Below are 24,588 nucleotides of genomic sequence, written 5' to 3' on the forward strand. Positions count from 1 at the left end.
CATTTTTTAAGGCAGCAGTGGCATCTGCATATGTTGTATAGCATTGGTATGGAATTTTCTACACCTAAATCTTAGCTATATGTTGAGAAAGCAGCTTAACCTAGTAGAGTCAATGTATTATATGACGCATAGTTGCAGTTTTTGTAATTATGACCTTATATCTCATTTGTTCAACTAGCATTTCTACTTGTAAATAGGAATTCCTGTCTGTAAAGTCATGAATGTATATATGTCTGCACAGGTAGGATTAACAAGAGGATTATTTTTAAGGATAATCAAGGATGAAAGCAGGTTCACTGTGGATCTTGGTGATTATTTTTCGAAGAGAATTCTTTTCTTTCTTTTAACTCTAAGCTTTATTATCTTTGGTGCTTGCCTTTGAAGTCAAGGTGCCTTAGGTCAGCAAACTTAATAATTCAAAGAGATTTCAACCTAGATAGTCACATATGATTCTAGTTCCTGTGAATATAGTTGGACAGGTATTATCCCCATTTGCTAGACAGGGAATCTGAAGCTCAAAGCTGCTTCTGCTTGTCCATTTCACACTGAATTCAAGTCTTCTATTACATTCTTTCATCTTTCCAATATGCCTATGCTAAATTGAAATGGAAGAGGCTTTTAATATAGTCAATATATGTGTGATTTATTAACTCAACATTTAAAGTTTTATTGCCAGAAGGCCAAACTACATTCCTCTAAAATGTATGTGTTTATGGAAGTAGGGACTTTTTTTCTAATTGTATTCTATATCCTCTTTTAACTACTTTCCTGTAACATTTGGAATGTCCTTATATGCAAAGGCCAACTGTGTATTAAAGTCCAATTTTACCAAAGAACAGTCTTTCAGATAATTTTCTGTCAATAGTGAATGTTCTACAAACTTAATATACAATAATTTAGATTGTTCTTCCCATTATATTTAAAAGTTTGCTTTTATACACTTCTACATGTGTATTGTAGGAAATTAAAAACAAATATAAAACAAAATCTCTGTTGTTTCTACTACCGGAGAACTTTTACTGAGCATCATTCTTTTTTTCTTAAAACAGTTCCTATTTTCTTTAGCTTTAGTTTGAAATACCATATACCAGCTTGCTCAGTTAAAGCAGACTTTTGCTTCAGCAGCATTATTTTTTGTTTTCATTAGAATGATGATGTGAAGACAAAGACTGGTTGGAAAAACTTAGCTAGGCTTGAAAAATAAGATTGAAGAAAATACAAATACTGATCTTTGTAGTTGTTACTAAGAAATGAACCTTTTAAATATGTGGATTTTTAACTTCAGGGTCAGCTTTATTAGACAGTTTTATGCTGTGGAAAGTTAGCCCTAGAGGGAGAATCCTCTAAATCAGGACTTTTGAATAATGTAGTGAGTAGTTGATGAGAATTATCCCACCACAGCTCTAGTATTTAAAGACTTTAGAGCTAACCATTTGATATATTTCATTTTGGTCTGTGAGAGACTACACATGCTTCTGTGATTTATCAAATTATTATCACTGATTTTATTTTAATATATATCATCACTGAGGCAGTGGCTGATTATAATTTATATATGTTCTAACTTTTCTAGTCCCTGTCTACTGTTTCCTACTCCCTGTGTGTTATGTGGTTATAGACTTACAGTGCCACTTGGACAGTATATCGGTCTCGCTACTTCAACTCAATCCATGTGGTTATTTAGATGAGGCAAGAGTAAATAATGAGATGTTTTTCTCCATACCACCTCTCAGACAGGAGTATTTTGTTATTCTTCTATCTTATAGATATTTTCCACACACTGCTGAAATTTTATTTGCAAAGAATTTATACTTTGTGAAGATTCTAAAATATTACTGATATTGTTTAGTATTACATATAAGAGTGAGACTGAAATTTCTTCTGAAACTAATTGGAAAGCTTGTCCTTCATCTGCGTCTGATGTATCACTTGACACTGTTTCGTACGTTCAAGACAATTTGCTCTTCAATTATTATGCCAGACCAATCCAAATCCTTAAAGTTTGTTGAGTTTGTTAAAGAGTACTATAGTAATAGAATATCTAGGACTTCCCTGGTGGTCCACTGGTTAAAACTTTGCCTTCCAATGCAGGGGGTGAGGGTTGTTCTGTCCCCGTTGGGGAACTAAGGTCCCACATGCTTTGGGGCCAAAAAACTGAAACATAAAACAGAAGCAATATTGTAACAAATTCAGTAAAGACTTGAAAAAAAATAATAGAATACCTGCCAAACTAAGCATGTGAATTCATGCCCACACATGGGTTCACTGTTATGTTGATTAATGTGTTAGGGAACAAGGTTGAACAGAGGATCTTCTAACCAATTAGAGCATCTTCTTAGTCAATAACTTCCATTACCTGAAACACAGCAAAAGATGTTAACAATAGCCTAAATTTTTCGCTAGCATACGAGGCCATGGAAGTAAGTGACTCCACTGTCTTAACTATTCCCTATTGTTATCTCGTAGGGGCTAAATTGCCACTATCCAATTCTGACCCTGCATGGACTAGATCCTGCAGGCAAATCAGAAATAAGCCAGGATGGTAAGAAGGTATCTAGTAGAACCTTAAGGGGCAAGTAAAAATTAAAGTTCAGAGTTCCTGCCTTTATTAATGTTTTTGTCACTATTTTTTATGATTTTCAGGGGGTGAAGCCAGCCAGTTTTGACAAAGTAGCAATTCCTGAAGTGAAGGAAATTATTGAAGGATGCATACGGCAGAACAAAGATGAAAGGTAAGTTGCCTATTTTGACCTAGGTATTGCTTAAACAAAAACTTCAAGTGTAATAAGCTCTGAATAGCACATTCAACTCTATGGTGTATTGTAATACTTTATTTGTGATTAGCTTCCCCATGTATGTCTTGTAATATCTTTAAAGGTAGGGGTCTGTCCATTGGAGGTAGTATGCAGATTTAGTATACTGAAATGCTGTAAAAATGTGCTTCGTGAGAGTTTAAATAAACCAGAACCACCTTAAACATAGCTGCTGCATTCAATAAGAACTACTTACTTACAGCATCAACATGATTTGTAAAACTCAGTAGGTTCCTTAACTCAGCAAATCTGTTCCTTAGTCCTTTACCCATTGAATTCTAAAAGATGAAACAAAATATTGGCTCTTTAAAATCAGCTCAGCTACGCAGGTCTTGACTTAATGTTACTATGCCAGAATTGAAGAAGAGCAAAACGTCAGAATTCCTTTGAGTAAAAAGAGACGACTTCACCCAGAACTTGGGAGGGGATCTGGCTTAGTCATTTATGCTAACAGAGGACTTTTCTCAGGGGAGTGGCAAGTATCTGATCCGCTGTATAGCTGATTCATCACCCGTTAGGCATGGCAAAGGTCCAGTGTCTGTTTTTGAAAAATAATCTACCTTCACCGTTCTGCCGCCCCCCCCGTCCCCCCCCCACCCCGCCAAGAAGAAAAAGTAGAGCAGCTAGTACAGATGTAAATTGTAAATTGAGCATAATCTACCCTCTGAAGAATGTGAGTGATCAGGTATATCAACCAAATTAAAGAACTCCATATCTTCACTTCTCCAGTCTCATATTCTTTTCATAATGTTGTTATTTGGAAGAGCTTAACATCATGATCTTCAAGGCTTTTTAGTAGAAATTTAGTTTGGATTTCTATTTTTATATACACTGATTGAAAAGGAGAGTCCTTAATCTCTTTAAGAACTTTTTAAAAAACTATAAATAAAGGAATATTTGTCTCCAGTCTTAGAATGTGTTACTCTTATTTCTTTTCTGGACGGAACAGTTTACTAGATTACTGGTATTTTGAGACCATTTATCTAGAGAACATTGTTCCACAGTCAGACTTCTGTTTGCCTAGTACACAAGGTGTTGAACAGGAATTGAAAGGATTTATTGGAGTAAATAAAGGCTGCTGTAGTAGAAGGTAATGTACTAGAAATAAAAAGATTTTTGAGTTTTGATTCCACCACTTATAACTTATGAAAGTGAGCAAGATTGTCAGTTTCTCTGAGGATCTATTTCCTAATAATCAGGAAAGGATATCTTATTGGATGTTGGTCAAGGATCAGATGAGATCATACATATGAGAATTTTTTTGTTAACTGTATGCACTATGTAAATGATTATGTGGTATTTTGAAACTATGATATTCCATGTATTTCTCGCTATTATTAGTACACTATTAACTAATATGAGAGTAGATAATTAGATTTTTAAAATATCACTTTCAGCTCTTATTCATAAATGAGATTGTTCCGATGTTCTGTAACTTGAATAAAACTGTGATCACTGTTCAAATGGAGCAGTGATTTCCCTTGTTCTTTTTTTTGCAATCTTTTTTCATTATTCCAAACATAATCAGCCATAGTTGAAAAGTATCCTTTAAATCTAATGGCATTTCGTTTTTTGTTTCTTTCCCCTCTCTTTTGAAGATATTCTATCAAAGACCTTTTGAACCATGCCTTCTTCCAGGAGGAAACAGGGGTACGGGTAGAATTAGCAGAAGAAGATGATGGAGAAAAGATAGCCATTAAATTATGGCTACGTATTGAAGATATTAAGAAATTAAAGGGGAAATACAAAGACAATGAAGCTATTGAGTTTTCCTTTGACTTGGAGAGAGATGTGCCAGAAGACGTTGCTCAAGAAATGGTAAATTAACATGAATAAGCCATTTAAAAATTGATGTAGAGTTATATACACTGATACTGTTGAGCAGAAAAGCAGTTTATGAAACAGTGTGTATGGCATTTTCCATTACAAAACTGTGATGATTAATGGCCCCGTAAGTTGTTTTTATTTTAGGAGACATGTATAGACATAGATACGTATAGGGATGGATGGCTGGGTGGATGGACAGGCCGACAGATATACAGAAAGAGAGAGAGAGTATGAACCAGAAAGCATTCTGAAGTAATTTTGACAGTCTGTAAGGTTGACTGACTCCTAATTACTATAACCTGTTTTAGTTAGAACGACAAGTTATGTTTTCTAAATACTGATACATTAGCCTTTGATCAGTTATCTGGATAAACCTTATAAATAGATCACATTGTTTTTTACTTCAAAGGGAGTTTTCAAGATCAATTATTAGTAGGCATCCTTTGGCGAATCATTTTTGAAGTATGTGTAAAGATCACAGTTCAGAAAGGAAACCCTTCACCCATCTTAGGCTTGCCATGGTGCCTATATAGCTATTTACTGTGCAAAGATACTGACAGACTGTCTCTGCTAGAATGTGTTAGAACCATTCAATACTACTTACCTCTGGGAAGGGGTCAGGTATGAATGAGGTACTTGTTTTTAATTGTCAGGTTTTTATACTGTTTGAAGTTTTTATTTTTAACCTTCATATATTTACCACAGTTGTTTTATCTGGTTAAGTGGTTGTCTAGTGAAAGAAAGTAAAAGCAACACGGGTTAATATTGATGGTTACATGTGAGCAGAAAGTAGAGTGAATAGAAAGAGCCTTTTGGTTTAAAACCTTTGATGTTTAAGTTCCCCATTGTTTTGTTGTTATAATTAGTGAAGGAACATGTACCCCATGAGTTTCTACAAAGATAATAGCACCCACCCCATGAGCATCTCCAAAAATGGTGGAGAAGTGTGCAGACCAGTAGTTTCACAGTTTGGTTAAGGCCAGTCTTTAGAGAGTTCTCTCTTCCCCTCTTCTCTACTTTTCTCCCCGAAAGTACCCTTTTTTGTGTTCGTTTTCTTTTTATATCTACTGCTTCCTAATGTCCTCTTTTATCCTGTAGGTAGACTCTGGGTATGTCTGTGAAGGTGATCACAAGACCATGGCAAAAGCCATCAAAGATAGAGTGTCATTAATTAAGAGAAAACGAGAACAGCGTCAGTTGGTGCGGGAGGAGCAAGAAAAAAGAAAGCGGGAAGAGAGCAGCCCCAAACAGCAGGTGGAACAGCAGTCCAGTGCTTCCCAGGCAGGAGTCCAGCAGCTCCCTTCAACCTGCACTGGTGGACCTGCTGCCCCTACCACTTCAGCTTCCGTTTCCACGCAAGTAGAGCCTGAGGAGCCCGAGGCAGATCAGCATCAACAACTGCAATACCAACAACCTAGTGTATCTGTGTTGTGTGAGTATTGGGGGAAGCAGGCAAGTTTGCTAATGATACTCCTAATTGACTTTTCATCTTCTTAGTCATCATTGTGCACTGGCCTCTTGGTTTTGAATTATGAATCTAATGTATAAATAAGAAGTTTGAAATGGTTGTCATCTACCTTTTCTTTCTCTTCTTATGTCGATAGCTAACAGAAGAATGGGACAATGAGGAAATAGGATTAGGATATAAAACAATTCTACAGGTTCCAACATCTTGGAAGTTCTAATTTCTGGATTTCTACTTTTTATACTTCCTTGAAATATAATTAATAGTAAAAAATTACAAGTTTGTCTGCTTATTATTGAACCCATTAGTCTGGTTCAGCTCTTTTAGCAAAGCTAAATAACATATAGACTAGAAACTAATGATCAACCGGTTTACAGGGCAGAAATAGACACATAGATGTAGAGAACAAACGTATGGACACCAAGGGGGAAAAGCAGGGGGAGGAATTGGGAGATTGGGATTGCCATATATACATCACTAATAAGAAAAAAAAAATCAAATTGTACAATTTAACTATATGCAGTTTATTGTATGTCAGTTATATCTCAATAAAAGTCCTTAAATAAAACCCCAGAAACTAATGAGACTGCTAGTTATTAATTGAGCTACCTTCTTAATATGAAGAACCCACTGGTCTCCACCCGTTAAGCCTTTGAAAGCTATGTCAAACTTCAGGCTGACTAACAGCATTCTTTTTTAGTCCCATTGTTCTTCAGGTGGTAAAATTCTGTGATTAGCCAGGAAATTTTTCTTTTTTAAGACAAAACTTTTTTCTGTATGGATCCCTCATTTAAACATAGAAATCTGCATGGTAAAATTAGTATTTATTTTTTATTTAGTTCAGGTCTGTGCAGAGAAAAAACCAGTTGTCCCTAAGATCAGGGGTTTGTGATGGGAAAATGTGAACCTCCTTTTCATGATTTGTCTCTCTGTCTTGTGTTTTGGCGATTTATTTCTCCTTCAGCTGACGGGACAGTTGACAGTGGTCAGGGATCATCTGTCTTCACAGAATCTCGAGTGAGCAGCCAACAGACAGTTTCATATGGTTCTCAGCATGAGCAGGCACATTCCACAGGCACCTTCCCAGGGCACACGGCATCTGTTGTCCAAGCACAGGCTCAGCCCCATGGGGTATATCCACCCTCAAGTATGGTGAGTAACTGCGCAAAAGAGTGTAAGCCTATAGTGTATTCAGTTCAAACTCTTCTACTAAACGAGTAACAGCATGAGTCCAAAGTAAAAAAATACAAATGGTGCATTTCTAAATGAAGCAGGATTATTATAGAATATAATCAGAGTAGTTAGGCAGGGGAGGATACATACATTAATGTGTGAAGACACTGCTCACAAGGTTTAAACTGATCTGCATTTGATTAAAGATAATGCTCTCTTTAGCACTTCAGTGTTGAAACTGTTCAAAGCAGTGTAAGATGGCCATACAAATGGTTTGGGGGTGGGGGCAAGGAGAGTTTTTCAAAAGGTACTTAAAAGAATTACTGAGTATTTTCTATAAGATGTCTTATTGTATAAAACACAGGTAAGACCTTCAAACCATTATAGAATGCTGCATGTGAGTACTCTAGAGTGAAGGAATGACCATTTAATTTAGCGCTTGTGTTTAATCATCAGTTGCTATGCGTGTTCTTGCCTTAAAGTCTGTGTTGGACACAAGTTCCTTCCCCAGTATATGTTCATTTGCTTTCTCCCTTTGTTTTGGTATCTGTTTTATGACTGATTTATTTTCAGCATCAGCTTATAAAAATTATATCCTGAAGTATTTTATACATTTATATCTGTATATATATATATACACACACACCCACATATACTCACATTATTACCCATGTTTTACATTAGCCACTCTTGCTTCTTATATAGAGAATGTTCAAATAGTTCATTAGATAATGCCCCATTTCTTTTGTTGACCCTCTGTGAAGTCTGCAGAGGTGAATAAGATGCATTTTCTGCCTCAGGAAGGAACTAACTGGCCACTGTACGTTCTTGTTTAAGTGAGGTCTTTAGGTGGATAGATTGTCCCTCTTTCTCAGAAAGCTTTTAATCTGAATTTGTGAAACTCTTATTCTTCATTGAATAAAACTATCTATGGTAAGAAAATACTTCTGCTTGTTCTGGTCTCTTATCCTACAGCCTGGAATAAAAGACATTTGCCTGTTTCAGAGTCCATTCATCAGTTCTGCATTGGCTAGGTCTCAAGATGAATGGCCACAGTAACAGAAAGAAAACATCCAATGTGCTAATGTTCTAACAATCTACTTCTCTGACTTTAAAATAAGTAGGTAGGGTAGAAGAGCTTTATACAGACTGTACAAGTTTATTTCTGCGATCTAAGAAATATTATTTGTCAGCAGTTCTTGTCAGTTTCTACTGTGGTTGATTTCTTCTGGATCATCCTAACTATAGATTGTTTGAAACTATTTTTAATCTCTTGGCTTCCCTTATCACAGGGTTTATGAACTTTAGGTCTGTATTTTAGAAAAGGAAATGGACTGATCGTTTATGAAGATGTTAAATATTTGAGCCACAAATATAGCTATATTTATTGATGCTCTAAAAGCAGACTTAATGAAATGACAGTCTTGCCTTTTAATGACAATATTCTATGGAAGTATCATGAAGAGTTATTAAATACTGAGGATTTTTCAAAACGTTTATAATTATTCCTTTCTAATTCCAGAAGGAGTTTACATTAATATATCAATTATAAGTGGAATTAAAAAATAAAAGAGAAGCAAAGAGTGGGAAAAATAGAAAATGTAATTAATTACACAGTTCACAATATCTAAAAGGAAATAAACTTGCTCAGGATAGCTTTGCAGCATTGGATTTACTGCTTTGTAGCTATATTAAAACCTTTGTTAAGGTGCTTCAAACTTTCCAACTTTGTAAACCAAAGTTGAACCTCTGATATGGCTGAAAAAGATTTAAAGTTATTCTTTGGAGATTCACATTTCAGATGTTTTTCCATTGACTACTTTAGTAAAAATACAGAATGTTTCTTGTATCTATTATGAATTACATCTAAAAAGTTAATGCTTTTCCCAGTAGAAAATGACTTTAGCTTTATAGATAATGATAGGCAAGTGTAATAAATAAAATACTGTGAGCCAACAACTTTTTTGTCTAATGCCCTCTAAAATAAAACTGAGAAATCTTTTGTCTGAGGTTTCCAGAGCTCCTGCTAAGCAATCCAGTCTTAAAACCTTCTACATCTTATAATGTATGTGAAACAAATAGAATTCATTCTTGTTTAATGTTACTAAGTTTTCAGAAACTGCAAGCGAGGATTCATCATCTTCCCAGTCAGTTGGTCATTCTTATTCATACACTCATAACAGTTAGTGTTATTTCAGAGTGTTTACGAAGGTACCTGATCATTATTGTGGTTGTTCATACTTGACCAGCAGTGGAGAGAGAATAATTGTGATCTGCCAAGTGTGTTTCGTGGAATCCTGTCTCTCCTCAAAAATGGTTTTGTGCAATTGGGGAGGATGGAACATTTTTTTATGTCAGCTGTGCCCTGTTACCATTGTACATTTGGTTACTTTGTTTTCAGAGTACTGTGTTTTTCATGTGTGTTTGTTTTCTGTTTAGCCTCGTCGTGGCCGTAGCATGTCGGTTTGTGTTCCCCATCTTTCTGCTGTTCCCTCTCTGTCCCGCATCTCTCCCAGTGCTCCTTCCACCCCACCACCAGTGCTGTCTGCACCTCTTTCTCCTTCCCTCCTTCGGACTGCCCCTGAGGAAACTTTTGCCGAAAAGCTTTCTAAAGCATTGGAGAGTGTCCTGCCTATGCACTCTGCCTCTCAGCGCAAGCACCGACGCTCCAGCCTGCCTTCCCTCTTTGTCAGTACTGTATGTAACATAAACTTCCTGACAAATGAAAATTTATTACCAATGAATACATCCAGGCATCAAGAATTTTAATACAAATTAAGTAAAGAACAGGGCTAAACTTAGTAATATATTATGCTTTTAGGATACCAGTTTTCCCTACAGTTCCCGATAACTTTTTTGTTATACAAGGCTTTAAAAGGGGGAGAAAAAGGAAGGGGATCATGAGAGAGAATGCTTCTAACACCCTTAGCACATACCAGTGGTGAGCCATAAAATTGAGCTTTTATTATAGTCTCCTGTTCTCCACCAACCTATTCAGATCCTTGCATTTTCATATCTTATCAAAGAATGTGTCTGTTATTTAATTTTGAACTCATCGTTGGCTTATTCAAAAGCAGATTTTCTCTTTATCAAACATTACCCAAACCTGTTTTCTCCTCACTTTATTCCAAAGAAACACTAATGACACTGGATGAGTCCATTTTTTTCCCCATAGTCTGTGAAGAATAATTGAAGAGGGGAAGTTGCTTTTAATTTGTTAGCTGTTTAAAATGAGTTGTCAAGAAACTAAAAGGCCACATAATGTTCCCTCTTTGGAAATTTTTTTTCTTTGAATAAGGTGGGACCTTGATTCTAATGGAATACATTAGGTACCCATATGGTACATGTGATTTTCTTTGGCCTCACTAATGTCTATAGAAGATCAGTCTTTTAAAGTTGTTTTAAATACTGTGGGACTTTGCTGCTGCTTTTCCAGATAGAGAATGTAGTTACCATTATGATCTAGCAACTGCAAAATCTTCAGATTTTTTTACCAAGGAGAATGATTAACTGTATAGTGTTTTATGGCTTTGGGATACTCTTTGAATAGACAACAGTAAAATGGAGCATTCTGATTCAAAATAGAAACCTCCTTTTAGCTGTTGTGAAGAAATAACAGGGGAGCCATTTTACTAATTTAATGAGGGTCTTCCCTGTTGAAAGAATGAAACTGATCTATCCTTTTAAACGAGCGTCGGTTAAAGTGAGTTATTACAGTGTGTACTGTTTGCATTTGACAAGGTAGCATTCAAACTTCAGAAGTTTTAATCTAGAACTGCTTCTATGACAAAGTGCTATTAAATCAAGTTGGCTGTTGTTTACATTATCCATTTCACCTGATTTGAACACCAAATTTGCCAACCCTTAACTAGGATCAGAAAAGTGAGAGATGTGGCACCCGTAGCGTGTTTCATGTAGTGAAATTAACTGCCTCTGGTTTGGGGCGGACAGGGGAGAGACATGACAGCCACTAGCCAAGCTGTGTAGTTGTTAACTATCTAGCAGAAAGCTCCTCTGGTTGCTAGTTAGAAGACATACTGTTAGTTGGTCAGAAATTATCCCTGGAGCCTCTAACACAGCAGAAGACAGTACAGCTTCAGAGTAGGAAGGCTTGGTAGAGTTGTAAGTGAACATATTAATTGTGGGTAAAAGCAGAATAATCATTTGGAAAGTTAAATTCTTTCATTTCCTTTCAGAGAGGAAAAGTGGAAAAGCAGCTCTTATCTAATGCAAAGAGTCCCACAGAATCATTTTTTTGACCCTGGATGTATTTAATGGATTTTTACTATGCACATAATTTCCAAAAGCATTGTTATTTCTTTATTAATTATAAATTTGGTGTGACCGTTTCATAGGGTTACACAGAGCTACCCAGTTGTGCATGTCAATGTAATTTCACATATGAATGTATGAATTACTTGTCTTATTCATGTTGATACAGCCTCAGTCCATGGCGCATCCGCGTGGGGGGACCCCAACATACCCAGAATCACAGATATTTTTCCCAACTATTCATGAACGTCCAGTTTCTTTTTCACCACCTCCCACCTGTCCACCGAAGGTGGCCATTTCCCAGCGGCGTAAGAGCACCTCCTTCCTGGAAGCCCAAACTCACCACTTCCAACCCCTGCTGAGAACTGTTGGCCAAAGTCTTCTTCCACCTGGTGGCAGCCCAACTAACTGGACACCAGAGGCTGTAGTTATGTTGGGTGCTGCAGCCAGTAGAGTCACTGGAGAGCCATGTGAGATACAGGCCCATCCTGTGTTTGAACCAGCTCAAGTGTACAGTGACTATAGACCTGGACTAGTACTTCCAGAAGAAGCTCACTACTTTATTCCTCAGGAAGCAGTGTATCTAGCTGGGGTACATTACCAGGCCCAGGTGGCAGAACAGTTTGAGGGTATTCCATACAACTCACCAGTCCTGTCAAGTCCTATGAAACAGACACCTGAACAGAAGCCAGTACAAGGGGGTCCTACCTCAAGTTCTGTCTTTGAATTTCCATCCGGACAGGCTTACCTGGTAGGACACCTCCAGAATTTAAGATTAGATTCTGGACTGACCCCAGGATCTCCCCTCTCTAGCATTTCTGCACCTATCAGTACAGATGCTACACGCTTGAAATTTCACCCTATATTTGTTCCTCATTCTGCACCTGCTGTGTTAACTCATAACAATGAGAGCAGAAGCAATTGTGTATTTGAGTTTCATGTTCATACTCCAAGCTCCTCTTCAGGAGAAGGAGGAGGAATTTTACCTCAGCGCGTTTACCGAAATCGACAGGTTACTGTGGACTCGAATCAGGAAGAATCACCTCCTCAATCTGCGGGATTACACGGCCGCCTGCAGCCTGTGACTGAAGAACAGCATTATTTCCAGGCCCCAGAATTGACCGTCTCTGTGGTAGAGCCCACCGGACAGAGCTGGCCCATAGGAAGCCCAGAATATTCCAGTGATTCCTCACAAATCACTTCTTCAGACCCCAGTGATTTTCAGTCACCTCCCCCTACAGGGGGAGCAGCTGCATCTTTTGGCTCTGACTTCTCATTACCCTTTATCCGTCTGCCTCAGACAGTGTTACAAGAATCCCCACTTTTCTTCTGTTTCCCCCAAGGAGCCACATCTCCGCAGGTTTTATCTGCCTCATTTTCTTCAGGAGGATCTGCAGCCCATCCACAGGTTATAGGAAAACTTCCGTGGTTCTTTTACATTACCCTACTGTGCACAAATACGTTTAAGTTTTCTATCCCTCCTTTCCATTCATGAGGGATATTGTTTCATTTTATTATAGAGTTTCTCCATTGAGGGGGGTTGATTTTAAACTACTTGTATTTGAGAGCAAAATATGAGACAGAAGCTGCCCGATTTACCTGTAATATGTGCACACCCTTGGAAAAGAGAACACAAATGCTAGAATTTTAGTTACTCGTCAGAATCAGTTACTTTTGTCCATATGTAGAATGGACAGTTTTCAACTAGTAGTGAGCACATAAATGTCTGTAAAGTTGACTGAGCATTGATTATTTACAAATGCTAATGTGAAGTATTTCTTTCTCCCTAGAAACAAACATGGCTAGTTTTTTAAAAATAGAGAAGGTAACATTTTTTTTCCTGTAAAATGAAAAGAATGGAAAATAGGGAATCTTTTTTTTTTCTTTTAAGTAGTGTTAGGAATATACAGAGTTTTCATTAGTTTGGAAGGATCTTGAAAGACAGAGAGGAAACATCTTAGGGATTTGTCTTAAATGAGGATGCCTTTTAAAAATGGCATCAAACAAGTCACTGTGTATTATATGTTCAAATAAAATGTTAATCAACAAAATTGACTGATTCTAATTTTTAGCAGCTAAGTTAGAATCTAATGTGGGTAATGGGGTTTTGTTTTGTTTTTTGTTTTTTTGCTTTGTTTTAAGAATTTGCGATAAATGTTGCAAGGTAAGAAACATTAGGTATCTCAATTCTTAGATTTTTCCTCAACAAATTTAAATTTTGTTGTTTATGTATATGAGCTTATGCAGCCTCCTGCAAATAAAAACAGTGATGGACGTAACAGAATTCAAAAAGTGGAGTCACCATTTCATATATTCCTTTGATACATTTTGTCAAATGTGTAAGTCTTATAAAAATCTATGTAGGAGACTATGCAGTTAAGTAGGAAACTTTGCAGTTATATACTCAAGATATCATTTGGATATTTTAAATATCCCACTCTTATATAAAGTACTGTGTGTTCTTCTTCATACTTTCTTCCTGTGTTCTTCCCCCATCAGGGGCATAAATAAAGTATCTGTTACTTAGAGCAATACTAAGAAGCAAAAAGATCCAGAAAGTTGAAAATTTGTACTGCGTGCACATGCAGGGTGGTATGTTTACATTAACACACTGGGTGCCAGCCCATACTGTGGATGTGTATGCACTGCCAGCCTTGCTCCTTGAAACTTTCCAAAATGAAATTTCAAATATCAGATAATTTACAGAAAAGGTCCAGAAAGAATGTATACTCACAGTGGTTAAGATGCAGTGGAATGTGACGTCCTATCCAAGTAAGCTTCAAAGAAGCCCCTCTAAACTGAAATGAAACCGCAAAGGTGGGCCTTTTCATTTTCTTAACTCACCTATATCTAGTCTTGCATTCACCTCTCACCTTCTCATTTATTTTAACTTAAGATCCCTTCTAGGTGAGGGTTTCTCAAATTCAACCTATGGACATTTTAGGTTAGATAATTCTTTGTTGTGGGGGCTGTTTTGTGCATTGGTAGGCTGTTTAGCAGCATCCTTGGCCTCTACCCACTAAATACCAGTAGTAGCCACCTCCTCAAGTTGTAACCACCAAAAATAGCTCCAGATATTGCCAGATGTCCCTGGGAAGGGGCATGGGGTACCCAAAGTGCCCCTGGTTGAGAACCATTGTTCTAGGTACTTGGCAGTTGATGATGATAACAATTTTTTTTACACTTTTGACAAAAGGCACTATAGCCCTATAAGAAATAGCAAAAGGAACCAAAATAGCATTATTAAATACCCTTTTTTCTTTAATTGGGTAGTTTTTTCATATTGATAGTCTTATAACTTTTTTCTTGATTATTTTCAATAATAATTTCATTATGAATTTTACTATTTTGGCAAAAAACATAGCCTGAGCAGCAGGGTAGGTTAGGTTTTTAACCATTAGTGGTTTTTGCATGGAATTGGAGTATGTTCTGTAATATGATCCTTCTGTAACCTCTTTAAAAATGCACCCCAGTGGTCTCTCCCTACACACATAATCAAGCTAATGTTTCATCTTGCTCAAGCAAACTCTCAGGAGCTCCCATATTTATTGCAAAATCCTGACCTCTGCATAAACGTACCTTTAGCCTTCTCTGTCTAATTTTTTGTATTCATTTCTTTCCTCAGGCACAGGGGCAGAGCCAGGGTCAGCCGACTTCGAGTAGTTTGACAGGGGTTCCGCCCTCCCAACCCATACAGCATTCTCAGCAGGTGAGAGCAACTGTCGCTGCCTTTTATGGGTTAGCAACAGCCAAAACATTGTTCTGTGTGTTTCGTGAATTGTATTCCTGATGTAAATGGCTTGCTAAGCTTGTGAAAGGAAAATCAAGAGGCATAACATTTCCTGTCCTCCGTAACATTTTAGAAAATCCTTTGTTTAATGTATTTTTGAAAAGTTATCAGACATATATTGAAATTCAAAAGAATTATTTTTACTGATATAATTTATGTGCCTTCTGAAACAGATGATTGTACATTGTTTTAACAGTATGGTTGACCCTTGAACAACACAGCGGGTTATGCGCACAGACCTTCTGGACAGTCGAAAATCTGTGTATAACGTTTTACAGTAGGTCCCCCCTAGCTGTGGTTACACATCCATGGATTCAACCAATCTCGGACTGTATAGTACCGAAGTATGTATTTATTGAAAAACAATTTATGTGTACGTGAACCCGTACCGTTCAAACCCATGTATTCAAGGATCAACTGTACAAAGAATATCAGTTTGGTTTCTACATATTTCATGATTTGTCCTTTCGTGAGCATTTACCATTGCTGTCATTGTGCTTGATTCTAATAATTCTACATTCCTTTTTAATTATTTCTAATCTGTGGGATGGGTTATCAGATTTTATGCTAAAATGAACGAAAGCCTAAGAACAACTACTTCAGGAACTTCAAAAAAAATGTTTTAAACTTCCGATTTGGGGAGTTTGTTCCCAAAGGTTCAGAGAACTCAAGGGATTAGTACAATGCTGATGTATTCACCAGCAAAATTGGTAATTCTAAAATTAAATATCTATAGTTCATCATTGATATTAGTTAACAGTAATTATTTACATGGAAATAATGCATAATTGAATATTTATTATCTGTGTCTAATAAAATTTGTAGTCACCGCATGTGTCGTAAAAACTTCCCAATGAGTTTTGTTGGTAGTTCCTACAGAGTGTTTTCAAACCACCAAATTGTAAATTGGCTTGTTTCTATTAATTTTTGAAAGTAAGTTTTTAATTCGCATTAGAAATAGCCTGCTCTCAGTCCAGTATGTGATCATGTCATCATTTGATGCTAGTTTAAGATTAGATGTTCCTTGTACAAGATTAGTTTGGTTATAGGCAAACCTTGTTTTGTTGTGCTTTGCTTTATTGCGCTTCGTGGCTACTACATTTTTTTTTTTTAGAAATTGAAGGTTTGTGTTAACCCTGCTTGGAGCAAGTCTGTCAGCACCATTTTTCCAACAGCATTTGCTCACTTCGTGTCTCTGTGTCACATTTTGGTAATTCCCACACTTATTTCAAACTTTTTCATTATTATTATATTTGTTATGGTGATCTGTGATCAGTGATCTTTGATGTTACTATTGCAAAAGGATTATGACTTGCTGAAGGCTCAGATGATGGTTAGCATCTGTTAGCAGTAAAGTATTTTTAAATTAAGGTATGTACATTGTCTTTTTAGCCATAATGCTGTTTCACACTTAATAGACTACAGTAAGGTATAAACATAACTTGCATGCACTGGGAAACCAAAAAATTCATGTGACTCACTGTATTGCAATATTCACTTTGTTGCGGCGATCTGGAACCAAACCTGTAATATCTCCAAGGTGCCTGTGTATACGTTTTCTCTGTGACCAGCACCTCTATCTTATAGAATAGAAGGGCTGGGAATTACATGTTTTGTCTTGCTCCTGCCCTTTCTTCCAGACAAGTATCTGAATGTATGTATAATTATAGTTACGTTCAAGCCGTCACATTTTTGCCAACCTTAACAGGTTTAATTATATTAACAATCCCTGATAAGAATACAAATGAAAATTCACATAAAGCTGGGTGAGGATGGAAACACTATCGTGGGTGCCAGTCTCCTCATTTGTTTATCTTTGGACACAGGCCAACACCAATAAAATGTGCAGATTTAAGTGTACGCTCTGTTTTTCCTTTGGCAAAGGAATTTGTTAGATATCTTATATTCGGGCATGGAATGGAGCAGACAGTGAAATAAGCCATGGAGTTTAATGGTGATAAAAGTATGTGCGGTCAGGGTGGGCAGCTCCACAAACATCAGGTTAAAAGAACCAAGTGGTTGACTCTTCTGGGAAGAAGATACGACTAAATGGCTATCTCTACAGTACAAACAAAAATTCCTGTTTCAGTGATGCTTTTTTCAGATACTTTTTATATTGTGACTTATTTGAAATATAGGATGAGTTAAGTAGAATCATAAAATTGAGCCCTTAACCTGTATAAGTGTATGCAGTCTAGAATATTTAACTTTTCCAGGGTTGCATGGCCAATTAGGTAGATAGAACTAAACATTGCAAACCAGAATCCAAGATTTCTACAATAGTTTTCTTTTTTCTATATTAAAGTTCTACAGGGACTTATGATTCTGCAAAGGTGCCCAAGAAGCTGCATGTGTTTATTTTATGTTCTGGGGTTCCACATAACAGAAAAGTAAGGCTGTAAATTGTCTGTAATATACAGTTAGAGTCTTTTTTTTCTATCTGATTTTTGTTTTACATACTGTCACCTCCCATACCACCTTAGGAAACCGTATCTAATTTTATTAGTGTGAGGATAGAGATGAACTTTAGCTGAAATTTACTTTATATTTCTTGTGTTTCTGAAACATGATGAATAAGGGATTGCTGCTTTTCACATTTTTATCAAGAATCTCTTCTAGTGGTATGTCGTGTCTTAATGAGGTATCAAAAACAGCTTTCTCCTACTGGAAATCTTAGTATTTTGCTGCCAAGAAAAATACCCTACTTACTTAATAATTTCATCCATAAGGCACATGTAAAGTCTTGAGGTATCTCTTAGTTTCTGCTTAAGGCTTGTGAAAATTTTTTTCAAGCACTCTTGTCCAACAGATAGTACACAGTCAGTCTAGGCTGTTTGAACTCATTTCATGAGGCAGTTTTATGCAAAGCATGGTGCCAAGCTGCTATGCTAAACAATACTTGTTTGACTGAAGTGTTGATTATTAGCCAGTGTGATAGTGCAAAGAAAGAACCACACTGTATACTCCTGGCCTATCCAGAGGTGCCACTTCTGTAAATGCTTTAAGGTATAACTGTCATACATGCCTCTCAATTATTTTAAGCAAGGAGTGAGGGTATATGTCTGTAAAACTCATTTTTGACAGTACACACACACACACACACACACACACACACCAACTAATTGAACAGGTGTGGTTTTTTTTTTGTAACTGAGTTCATGCTCTGAAGGACCATATGCTGGGCACTGATGGACTGCAAAGATGGACCATATAAGGCTACTTTCGGGGATCGTATATTCTGGTAAACATATATGTCAACTCCTACAGAACAAGTAAGGATAATAGCTAACATATACAATGTGCAAAGCCCTCTACCTGTATTTTTGTTTAATCCTTATATGAACCCTATAAGTATAGGTACTACCATTATTTCCATTGTACAAATGGGAAAGCTGAGACAAGGTCTGGAGAAGCTGAGTACTTTACCCAAACTTACACAGCTTCTAAAACATAGAAAGAATTTAAACCCAAGAAGTCTGACTGCATGAAAGGAGACTGTATCTCTTCTGAGCAGGGAGAGGGATATCGATAGGTTTATGAAAGAGCATTTGAACTGGACTCTGATTATGGATTAGATTCAGATGAAGAATAAGGAATATACTATGCACAAAGAAAAGGGCAGGGGGGCAGTATAAGCAAGGTAGAAAGCACAAAGATACAAAACTGTGAGACAGAAACAAATAAACCTTGGATTTAGTGTAGCTAGAATACAGGTAAGTCGGGACTTCCCTGGCAGTCCAGTGATTAGGACTCTGCGCTCCCAGTGCAAGAGACACGGATGCAATCCCTGATCGGGGAACTAAGATCCCACATGCCCCATGGCACGGCCTAAAATGTAAAAAAAAAAAAAAAAAAAAAAAAACCCAAAAATAAAAAACGAACAAAAACAACAGCAAATAAATGAAGGTGTAAGTTCAGGAAAGAGCTGATGGAGTCCAAATCTTGATGTAAGCAAGGGTCTGCATTAATTGGGGTGGGGGGAGAGAGGTAATCATATGCCCACATATAAGATGGGGGTTTCCTCAGATTTATCTCTTATAAAGGAGGGGATCACCAGATACTCAAATGTTTATCAGACTTTCATATCGTGGGGCTCTCACTGATCTTCGTTTTGAACACTAACATTAAAATAACATTAAAAAATGTTAATGGAATGAAGTGAGAACAGATATGCCTGTAAGGACCTTAAATGGTATATATAGTTGGAAATGTTTATAGGCAATATCTGACAGAATTGGTTTTACATAAGCCAAGACATTAAACATAGATTTTGTCCTTATTCTTAGGGGGCCAACTTCACTATCCCAGCTTCATTGTAAATAACTTATTTAAAGATTATGTGAATATACATCTGTAAGACAGTTGCAAAAACAATATAGTTATGCTAATATTAATCAAGCAGATGCCTGGCACTGCAGATTTTACCTCAAGACACAACTTAAAAGTATGATGTTATGCTCCAGAGAAGCGAGATGGTTCATAGCATAGTCCCCTGAAGATAAAAACGCTGATGTACACTGTCACACAGGAAGAATGTGAATGAGGCAAGGGGAGCAGTATTTCTGCATTAGTTACACTTATATCACAGGCAGTTTTATCTAGGTATGTAAATTAATGACTTAGGTAACTGTAGATAGTTCAGTGTGAAGTCCTTAAAGTTTAAATGTATTCCAGTTAACCAAAAAGGTTTTCTACATTTTTAGCTCTTCCTTAATGGAAAAATGGGCAACATTGTCTTATATTCAGAGTTGCCTTATAGTTGGATACATATGATAAAGCTTAAAATAAATTTTATATAATTCAACAGCCATTTGTTCCTAATTTTTTTTTTAAGTTAATAAGAATGCATTATCAGAAATAGTTAGATGAGGATAAAACAAATATGACTACTGTCACTATTACATTTCAGGATTCTTTCAATGGTTTTAATTGGTATAATAAGAAAGAAATAAGGAATAAATATCAGGAGACCAAAAATATTATTTGCAGATTATCACCTAACAAAATCTAGGATGTTTGTTAAGGTGGCTAGATGCATAATAGATATAAAAACAAAAATAAATAAGACTTGGGGATGCAGTGTCCAGCAGTGACTGTAGTTGATAATACCGTATTACATGTTTGAAGGCTGCTGAGAGTAGATCATAAAAGTTCTCATCACAAGAAAAAAATTTGTAGTTATGTCTGGTGTTGGATGTTACCTAGACATATTGTGGTGATCATTTTGCAGTATGTACGTATATCAAATCATTATGTTACATGTCAGTTAATCTCAGTTAAGATACACACATAAACAAATAGCTTATCCTTATACCAGCAGTAACTAATGAGTTGTATGGACCAGAACATATGTAAAAGGCTATTATTGGTCGTAGCATTATTTTAAGTAACAAAAAATTCAGTCAACCAAAATGTTCATCATTGGGATATTGGTACCATTGATAAATGAAATGAAAATGGCATGTCAGAGAACAGTATTTATAACATGGGTGTGTTTTTGTTTTGTTTTTAAAAACAAAATCAACTTGTGTGTAAATGACTACTTAGGCATAGAAGAAAATCCCTAAAGCTGATGCACCAGACTACTAATTGTGGTTGCCTCTGAAGAAATGAGGTTGGGTATTTTCATTTAACTGCTAATCTAATATATTGGTTACAGTTTTTATTACAAACAGGTGTTTTTGTGTTTAAGAATTAAAAATTTTAAATTAGTTATAGGTATTAGAGAGTTTTGAAAGTCAGCTGTGAAGTTCAGATTTTTGTTAGGCTGGAGGGGGCCATTAATTTTACTGCAAAACTTAGTGTTCGGGTACAATCACATGCCATTCATTAAGTGCAGGTGTATTATGCCAGAGTGCTAGCACATGCTTGATTCCCAAATGTCATCCCTTTTGCCAGACTTTGAGTTGAGTGGTAGTGTCCTTGTTTTCAAAGAAGGAAACCTCATTTTGGCAGTAAAATGAGCAATCTCTGAAGTATCACAGCTAGTAAATGGTAAAGCTAAAGTTCAAAATTCAGTGCTTTTCTCCCATTTTGTAGCTATTATCAGAGCTATTCTTTAAGCAAGTTAATTACACAGTTGATGAAATATTGATAGATTAAGGGGAAGATTAAAAGAAGAGATTGGATTAGTTTAATATAGGACCAGAGTGAGAGCTGCTATCAAGAAATGGGAACAAAGAGGGGAGGAGATTTGGAGGGAGAGGGTCTGTTGGACATGGTATCTGAAGGTGTTTGTAAATATCTGAGCTGCTAGTGGGCAAGTAGCATATTAGGTGAAGAACCAGTGGTGACTCAAACTTTGAAACATGGGTTAGTTCTTGGTTTTGTACCATCACAAATAAAGAACACCAGATGAAGAAGAAAGATGTGTAAAGGGGAATTGGTGAATTTGGGTTTGTGCATGTCTTAATTACTAAAATTGCCATTTTTTACAGACACTGGTAGGCAAACATACTTCCTTAGAAACGTGCTATTAATGACTTGAAATAAAACTAAGCGATGCTTTTCTTCTCAGCAGCAAGGAGTGCAGCAGACAGCCCCCTCTCAGCAGACAGTGCAGTATTCACTTCCCCAGACGTCAGCCTCCAGTGAGGCCACGACTGCACAGCCCGTGTGTCAGCCTCAGCCTCCACAGGTCTTGCCACATGTGTCAGTGGGAAAACAGGTAAATGCTTAACTTCTAAGAAGGGAGTGCCACGTGACTTCTACCTTCCCTAATAGTGAAAATTGGTTATTTTCACTGCAAAAATGAAGTGAAAATTGCTTCTTTTGTGCATATGCGTTGGTTAATATAAATGGGTATCCAAAAATGTTTAACTTTCAGATTTATCAGCCTAAAATAAGTTTGACAGGTATAGAACTGATAAAGAACTGATAATGGAAACTATGACATTTTCTAGGATTGTCAGTTGTATCTGTTATTCTGGGTTTGCAATTAGGCTGTGTTTTCATGTAGATTTATGCATTGTTTCCTTTCCTCGTTGCCTTCTGAAGTCATAAAAAACCATTATATGGAATGATGTTTTTTTCTGTCATCCTCTGGGCACTTGAAAAGTAACCCTGGGGACTTCCCTGGTGGTCCAGTGGCTAAGACTCTGTGTTCCCAACGCAGGGGGCCTGGCTTTGATCCCTGGTCAGGGAACTAGATCCCACATGCATGCCTCTACTAAATATCCCACATGCTGCAGCTACCCAACACAGCCAAATAGATAAATAAATAACTATTAAAGAAAGAAAGGATAATACCCCTGTAGAAGATAAGCTCTTCTAAATGACCCTTTTTTTCAACTTTAACATTGGGGCTTGTTGTGCTTACATTTTGGCACAGTGTATTTCTGTCATATTTCATCACATCTGAGATACTGTCAAGTGTAAAATGCACCATTATTTTGTGTAACACTGAGAACTGACACGCCATTAATTGTAAGATATATCTTAATTTTCATAAGTGTTAAAATGACCAGGTGGTGGAAAGGGTTGATTGCATCCTACAGTGAATTAGACCTACTTTTACAGGCCTGTGTTAGATTTAAGAATTGTGGAAGCTGGGCTTCCTAGGTGGCGCAGTGGTTAAGAATCCGCCTGCCAATGCAGAGGTCACGGGTTCGATCCCAGCTCCAGGAAGATCCCACATGCCACGGAGCAACTAAGCCCGTGTGCCACAAAAAAATAAAAAATAAATAAAAAAAAAAAAAAGAATTGTGGAAGCACTTGTGGATGAGCTCTAACTCCACTGGGAAGGAAGTCCTTTGAATTTCAGTAATTACTATAGTAGCAGTCATAGATTTAGTGACAGCAAACATGCTGGTGAGTTATGGTGTGTGAAACATATCTCAGTCAGGCTCTAGAGAAAACAACCTTTCATATGGAAGGCTTCTGTTTATTGCTGAGCGATGAAGCATGAGCAGACTGTTCTACCACAGAAGGTTTGGAACAGCAGCCAGTCTGTCAGCCTCCCCGTCTGCAGCTGTCCTCTCCCTGCTCTCATATGGCACGTTAACTCACACTAATGTATGCTGGGGTTTGGTGTTTGTTTTAATTTTCTTTCTTTTTTGGCTAATACATAAGTCTAGCTTTTGGCAGCCTTGCTTTTTTTTTTTTTTTTTTTTTTAAAAGTCTGTCTGTTTTGTTTTTCTTTACCTTCCCAGCTTCCAGTTTCCCAGCCAGTACCAACTATCCAAGGCGAACCTCAGATCCCAATTGCGACACAGCCCTCAGTTGTTCCAGTCCATTCTGGTGCTCACTTCCTCCCTGTGGGACAGCCACTGCCATCTTCCTTACTCCCCCAGTACCCTGTCTCTCAGATCCCCTCAGCTCCTCATGTGTCTGCGGCTCAGCCAGGTTTCTCACCCCTTCCTGTCACCATGGCAGCTGGCGTTAATCAGCCTCTGCTCACCTTGGCTTCGTCTGCTCCGGCAGCTGCATTCCCAGGAGCATCCACTGTGGTTCCTAGTCAGCTTCCCAGCCTCCTGCAGCCTGTGACTCAGCTGCCAAGTCAGGCTCACCCACAGCTCCTGCAGCCTACAGTTCAGTCCATGGGGACACCCGCTAACCTTGGACACACTGCTGAGGCTCCACTTCCCTCTGGAGATGTTCTATACCAGGTATCTTGTTGGCTGGCAAAAAGGAGGGCACCAGAGGGTTTGGTTTGAATGATAGAACATCAAGGACTTAAAAACCTAATAATGGAATATGAAAATAACTAGCAGTAACAAAAATTGCTGATCTCAACCAGAGACGCTAAAATAGTAAAATTCTGAGAAAGAACAGGGTGATGACGTCTGATGACTCATTTCCATTTTTCCCAAGACACCTCTTGGGAGAAAAAGTTCTCTCAATATTCAGTGTAAGCTGATTGAAAGCTAGATGTGGCTAATAAGAGACTACATCAGGCTGCTTTTTTTTATGGAAAGAGTAAATATGGGTAGTCAACATGGTATCAATAAAAAGCTTCAGGGTTTAGATTTAGAATATTAGCAAGTCATTATAGCTGGAATGACTGATAACCTTGAAGAGATTTTGCATTCTCCTGTTTGACTGGCTAGAAAGTAGGTATTTTGCTAGAAGAAGTTATGTCTATTCCTCTTATTTAAATAATCTCCAAGAGAGGAAAAAAATAAAACTTTAAAAGTGCAGTTGTATACCATCCTGTCCTCTAAACTGAAATCAGTCAGCCATTTCATTTCAAGAATCTTTGAAATTATTAGAAAGAGATCAGGCTACTTTTTTTTGCTATGTACTCACCC

General features: G+C 37.2%; 1 protein-coding gene across 9 annotated transcripts in view; it reads left to right on the forward strand.

The window, feature by feature from the left end:
- Positions 1 to 24,588, forward strand: part of WNK1 (WNK lysine deficient protein kinase 1) — a 144,421-nt gene that overhangs the window by 93,717 nt on the left and 26,116 nt on the right. For 4 of the 9 annotated variants that reach the window (XM_057701773.1, XM_057701777.1, XM_057701776.1 and 1 more), the window contains exons 5-11: positions 2,644 to 2,732; positions 4,412 to 4,631; positions 5,739 to 6,072; positions 7,070 to 7,257; positions 15,176 to 15,259; positions 21,858 to 22,007; positions 23,491 to 23,946. In XM_057701773.1, the coding sequence (XP_057557756.1) occupies positions 2,644 to 2,732; positions 4,412 to 4,631; positions 5,739 to 6,072; positions 7,070 to 7,257; positions 15,176 to 15,259; positions 21,858 to 22,007; positions 23,491 to 23,946 (1,521 nt within the window). Of the gene's footprint in view, positions 1 to 2,643; positions 2,733 to 4,411; positions 4,632 to 5,738; positions 6,073 to 7,069; positions 7,258 to 11,719; positions 12,959 to 15,175; positions 15,260 to 21,857; positions 22,008 to 23,490; positions 23,947 to 24,588 lie in introns of all 9 variants that reach the window. The other 5 variants (XM_057701778.1, XM_057701779.1, XM_057701781.1 and 2 more) reach the window with 4 other exon arrangements.

This window comes from Hippopotamus amphibius, chromosome 12 (assembly GCF_030028045.1).
Source record: "Hippopotamus amphibius kiboko isolate mHipAmp2 chromosome 12, mHipAmp2.hap2, whole genome shotgun sequence".
NCBI lineage: Eukaryota > Metazoa > Chordata > Mammalia > Artiodactyla > Hippopotamidae > Hippopotamus > Hippopotamus amphibius.